Source organism: Glycine max, chromosome 11, assembly GCF_000004515.6.
Source record: "Glycine max cultivar Williams 82 chromosome 11, Glycine_max_v4.0, whole genome shotgun sequence".
NCBI lineage: Eukaryota > Viridiplantae > Streptophyta > Magnoliopsida > Fabales > Fabaceae > Glycine > Glycine max.
Window position 1 is genome coordinate 18,089,673 of NC_038247.2, and position 6,219 is coordinate 18,095,891.

The 6,219-nt window shown below is 32.4% G+C and overlaps 1 protein-coding gene across 1 annotated transcript; it reads left to right on the forward strand.

Moving 5' to 3' along the window:
* Positions 1–4,472: 4,472 nt before the first annotated feature.
* Positions 4,473–5,945, forward strand: LOC100800076 (subtilisin inhibitor CLSI-I). Its single transcript, XM_003538177.5, has 2 exons — positions 4,473–4,763; positions 5,358–5,945. Exons 1-2 carry the CDS (start codon positions 4,634–4,636, stop codon positions 5,585–5,587), a joined length of 360 nt encoding a protein of 119 aa, XP_003538225.2. The 5' UTR covers positions 4,473–4,633; the 3' UTR covers positions 5,588–5,945.
* The last annotated feature ends 274 nt before the right edge of the window (positions 5,946–6,219 follow it).

A 6,219-nucleotide genomic window follows, 5' to 3' on the forward strand; every position in this document is an offset into this window, starting at 1 on the left:
GCACCCTCAACATATGTGCCTACTCACAAATAACAACAAATAAACTTAGATTCCTTGAGGTTTGAGATATGACATCTTTGTGCCCATTATCTCACTCATGGTCTATCTCCAGGAACCAACAAAAAGCCATCCCAGATACACTAAAAGGATCACTAATCCTCTTGGGAGATATTTTTTGTGTTTCATATATAATAGGCAAATAAACCTAGTCTAATTACAGAAAGAAACAATATGTATAGAGTTATTGTATCCACTAAAACTATGTGAAACATAAAGAGAATCAACAAACAATTTTTACACGCATTTGTTGCAACGAGTTGTAGCGATGTGTCAATTCGCTATGGTGAAACTAAACTACTTTTTGTTTTGGAAACAAGATTTTGGAGTGAAAATATGTTCAAAGAGAGAAAAGTATTGTTGAGATGAAATTCATAGAATTCTTCATATGAAACTTGTTCTTAATCAATCTCCTAGTTCAATTCAACCAAGATCTAAACTACAATGACTAATCTTAATTCCTTAGTAATTAATCATAGAGTTCCATACCAAATTCCTAGTTCCTTAGGGGATTTAGACCTAGAAACTTAGAGTTAGATCAGTGAATCTCTACAAATGCAAGTATTTGATCCATTCTTGGCATCAAAGCTTTGCATAATTTCAATTTAGATCTAGGATATAAACTTGTTTCCACATTATCAAAATCCTTAAAAGCTAGGTTGATCACTCCTAACATGCATCTAAGCATAAAATTGAAATAGGATCACATTAACTACAAGAATTGATAAGAAAATAGAGACTAAATACTTGAATTCTACTTCAATCACTCGACAACTATGAAATTTAGCTCATTTGGATCATGAAGGATTCAAATAGAACTTCAATAGAGAGTAACAATGGAGGAAAAAAAGAGTAAGAGAGAGAGAGAGAGATTTTATTTCTAAAATTCACTAATGAACCTAACTTTGTACAAAGGATGTCACAAGCTCTTTATATAGAACTGAGATCACATTACTTTTTTATGCCTTAGAGGATTTTCGCTGCAAGGAAAGCATAATTCGCTACAACAAAATTACATTTATACACTAAGGACTTTTACACTTGATCTTCATGTTTTTTAGCCTTGTTCGTTGTGGAAAATGGATGACTTGTTGTGTCGATTTTTTCTTAAACTCTGAGGTCTTCAGCTTTATGAATTTGTTGAGACAAATCTTTATCTATTTCAGCTTATCAGGAGTCTTGTTTTGTTGTATCGAAAGTGCATCTCATTGTGATGAGATCATGTTTGCATCTCTTCATTCTTTGATGATCAAAATGTTCTCTTGTAACATCCAAATTTACACAAAAACATCAAAAACTATCTTTTCAAGTTTATAAAACCAGTCTATACATTTTTTTAAAACAAAAACAACAATTATGTACAAAAAATATAAAGAAAAGCTAGGATAATTGCTCACAAAATAAGGTGTGAAAAGAAATTATCAAAATCCCCCTTAGACAGTTGCTTGTCCCCATGCAACATAAAATTCAACAAAGGGTGAAGAAAATTATTTACACAAACAAAAAAATGGTCAAAATCATCAAGCACATGCATCATCATAATGAGATTTCAAATTATGCACGACAAAGGGAATTACATGTGCAAGAGTTTCTATAAGGATTCATCAAAATCATGAAAGCAATTCTTTGAGATTGAGAAGAATAACATCGTATGACTGAGAATTCATTACTTTGCATGGCCCCTCAAATTTCAAGTGTTTAACTTAGGGCATGATTTGTTAAGGTTATCACTTTCACTCATTCACACATTGAAATGTCCCAACTCAACTTTGTTTTTCATCCCATATTTCATCAAAAACATCACATAAAAGCATGAATCTTTAAGGTCTTTAAGGCTTGTAACTTGGCTGGGATCACAAGTTTTTGTTTTTCTAGACAATCAAAATGATCCAAGGATCAAAGACAACAATAAATGTGAAAGTTTCAACATAAGCACTCACCTATGCTTTCCCATTTTCTTTTCTCAACCAAGTTTCTCTTTTTGAAATAATTGAGTACATCACAAAATATAATGAATTGATGATTGTGTTAATTCCATAAGGGCTTGTGCATGTGTGAACTTGGATGAATTCAATTGATTGGTGCATTTGGATGAGATTGGTTGTGTGACATTCTTTGATAAGACTCATGAATATGCTCATACCTTGTGAGATGTGAGGTGTGAACTAGCGTCGCCTCAGCAAGTACAATTATAAAATCAAAATTGAATTTTGTAGAGAGTTTCACTGTAGCGAAAGCTAACTTCACCTCAGCGAGTGCAATTATCGACTAAAAACTGCATTTTGTAGAGAAATTCATTGCAGCGAAAACTAGCTTCGCCTAAACTATTGCATCTATAGAATCAAAACTACATTTTGTACAGAGAAATTCTTTGCAGTGAAGGCTAGCTTCGTCTCAATTATTGTAGATACAAAAATTACTTCACATAATCAAATTTAGTTTGTTGCAACAAAACACAAGCTTGCTACAATGAATCAAATAGCAACTGATTTGCCATAGTGAATAGTGTTTTCTTTTGCTTATAACTAATTACCTATTTTGAAATAATTAAAAAAGAAGAGGAATGAGAAGAGTGGGTTGCCTCCCATAAGCACTTATTTAACGTCACTAGCTTGACGGATGAGAAGGATCAAGGTTCCTCCAAATGAAGAATTGTAGCCATCCTCTAAATTTCTCCACCAAGATATGGTTTTAGCCTATGACCATTCACAACCCAACTTCTTTGAGTGGAGGAGCCTTCAATTTCTATTCTTCTATAAGGCTTCACTCCCTTGACTACAAATGAGCCTGACCATTTCGACTTTAGTTTACCTGGAAAGAGCCTCAACCTTGAATTCAACAACAAAACTTGTTGTCCTTCCTTGAAATCTCTCTACACTAGCTTTTTGTCATGATATGCCTTTGTTTTCTCCTTATAATGCTTGGAAGAAGTATAAGCATTGAGGCACATTTCTTCTAATTCTGCTATTTGAAGCTTCTTCTCACTAACAAGTGTAGGATTAAAATTTAAAAATTTCATGGCCCAATAAGCTTTGTGCTCTAGCTCCACAAGTAGATGACAAGTTTTTCCATAGACCATTTAGAATGGGGTCAACCCAATTGGAGTCTTCTTAGCAATATTATATGCCCAAAAAGCACCGTCTAATTTGGATGACCATTCTTTTCTCAAAGATGTTATTGTTTTCTCAAGAATCCTCTTTATATCTCTATTGAAAAATTCAACTTGTCCATTAGTTTGAGGATAATATTGCCACTGTGTCTCACTAAATAATGTTTCAAAACCTTGTTGATTTGGGAATTGCAAAAGTGGGAACATCTATCACTTATGAGTATCCTAGGCACCCTAAATCTTAAAAAAATGTTCTTCTTGAGAAATTTTATCATTGTTTTGGCATCATTTTTCTTGATTGCCACTACTTCAACCCATTTTTGACACATAATTCAGCCCACTCAATGGAAAAGGAGAGAAACCCACTCACCTAGTTTAGGAGCTCCCCCAAAACATGAAGATAAATCTTGAGAGTGTGAGAGATGAAAAGAAAAATTGAGAGAGAGAGAACTATAAGGGTGACTACACTCCAAGGAGAAGGAAATGATAATAAGGATTTTTTCTCTTTTATGACAAAGGGTGTTGGGTCTTGGTTCATGGGCCTAGTCCAATTATTCAACTAACACTTCTACTAATAACCACTTTAAACCAAACAAAACATCACAACTCAATTAATTAAAATTTTCCACATAATTAAATCTAATTACATCTTGCTATTTAATCAAAAGCACTTACTCATACATTTAAGAAACACTTTTTAGTACCAATGTAAAAATATTAGATCAATATCGATTCAAACAAAAACTGACATCGTAAAAAAAAATTTACATAGATTTATGAATAACCGATATTGTAACGTTAAATTTAATTACAAAAATATCACTGTTTAATTTATTACAGCAGTTATCAAATAATCAATGTAGTAACAATGACATAAAATTATTTCATATAGTAATGGGAGGAGTTCCGCTAAAGGAAGGAGATCAACACGGCATAAGGTAATGCTTTTGGCTGATAAGAAAAAAAAAAAAAAAAAACTTCTGAAGGTATCTCAGACAAGGAGGTTCCAGTAAGAACATAAGCAAAGGGATTTTATTAAAGTTAAAAATAAAATTAAAAAAATTAACCTGAAGCCCAAGACGTGCTCAATTCAATTATTTTACAGCGAAATTGATTGAGATGTGTTAAAATTTAATTGTTTGAAGGATTACGGACATTTTTTATCCGTAAAAATTAAATATGATATCATATGATTTATAATATTTAAACACTGTATTCAATTAAGGGAGTCTAAGTATGAGTAAATAATATTTGTGTACTATTCTTCCCATTAAATATTGGCATGTACCGCCATTATATGCGCCAAATATAGTCCTAGTTGGCTTGCCTGACACCATGAAATCGAGGCATATGGCATTGGAAAAATCGGTTTAATCATCTCATTATTATGCAAATGTCCAAAACAGGTGGCAACCTAGAACCACACTCCACCGAGTCAGAGTTTCCATATCCCCTACTTAAAGGTTCATGCTCCAGAAAACTTTCATCAAAGGATCCTTCGTAGAGTACTCGATCGTTCGGTATTTTATTATGGCTGAGGAAAAACAAGGACAAGGGACTAATCCTCCTCAAGAGCAACCCAATGAGCCCTTGCCAAGTGAGTGTTATTATTCTTAATTGCTCTTTCCAAATATATTCAGGTTTTGTTTGTTTAAACTTAACAGTGGTCTGTAATTCGATTTGCATATGTACCTGTATCAAATATTTGAAAAACTTCATTGTTGAAAATAATCTTATATATGACTTGAACAACGTCCAATAAAATATTTATGTACTATAAAAAAAAAAGTGAACATTAACCTTTTAAACTAGTTACCGTTAAAGAAATTAAATAGTTTTAGAATTTAATGGTAATATAATGAAAATATAAAATAGTTGTACACTGATATTTGATTATAAATTATGGTTGATATAAATTTTAAAATAATTTTATAAGAATCAACAAAATTTAACATGGGTGATAGTTTATGATTAAATAATAGTTTTCTCATAATTTTAATTTATTCAGTAAACTAATTTTAACCTATACATAAATTTAATTTTAATTTATTAAATTTTTTTATTTTTTATTCTTATTTTTTCTCTTTTGAATACTTCTAAAGAAATTTATTCAAATTGGCACTACTAACTACAAAAAATGGAATTGATTCAGTAAGTGGTACCAATATATTATATATGTTTGGTGTTGTAGGGGACTACAACCAGCTCTTGGGGACAAACAATCCTACCAAAACAAGTTGGCCAGAGCTGGTTGGTGTCACTGCTGAAGAAGCAGAGAAGAAGATAAAGGAGGAGATGGGTGGAGCTGAAATTCAAGTGGTGCCTCCAGGCTATTTTGTCACTGCAGATTTCAAGCCCAAAAGAGTTCGATTGTATGTGGATGAATCTAACAAAGTCACCAGGGCTCCGGGAATTGGCTAATCCATCTACCCAAAATACTATCATTTAGTAATTTCATATTTCTTTGTTTTGGCCGAGACAATAGCGGCATTTGAATTTTGCATTCCCAAATTTGTATCTTCCCTTCTCATTGCATTTTGAAATGTTCATTCTAAGATAAATATCTGTGTTTCGAAATGAACTTTTCAAAATTTCAAAATATAACGAGATGTTAGATTCAATAGTGGAAGTAGGAAAACAAATGCCTGCAATAGCAGTGTATTATGGTTTGACTAGAATCTTAGGCTATAGGTTTAATTAATCTTCCTCAGTAAGTGGATTATGTTATCTGTAAACCAATAAGGATTCTTTAAGAAAATTTGTTCCTTCTATTGTAAAATTTGGTCTCCTTTACTGTCAAGTCTGAATGCTTAAAAACACCAAAACGAAGTGAGGGAAGACTACAAAAAATTACCATAGATAGGGAAATCCATGAGTTCAAAAAAAAATTGACTAAGAGAATTCAACAAATGAAGGGAAATTAAGCTCTAATTGAAGACTTGGAATGGAATGAGTCAATCCCTTCCTTTCAACGCTCTCCATATTCCTTCCAGAATCAAAAAAATCAATGCTTACACAATACTGGATGTGCTCCAAGTGCTTTTCTCAAACTC

What these genes read in the sequence shown, in the direction of transcription:
- LOC100800076 (XM_003538177.5), top strand. Translation starts at nt 4,634, where the DNA reads ATGCTCCAGAAAACTTTCATCAAAGGATCCTTCGTAGAGTACTCGATC. An exon ending in ACCCAATGAGCCCTTGCCAA is followed by an intron (nt 4,764 to 5,357) that starts GTGAGTGTTATT and finishes TTGGTGTTGTAG; the next exon opens with GGGACTACAACCAGCTCTTG.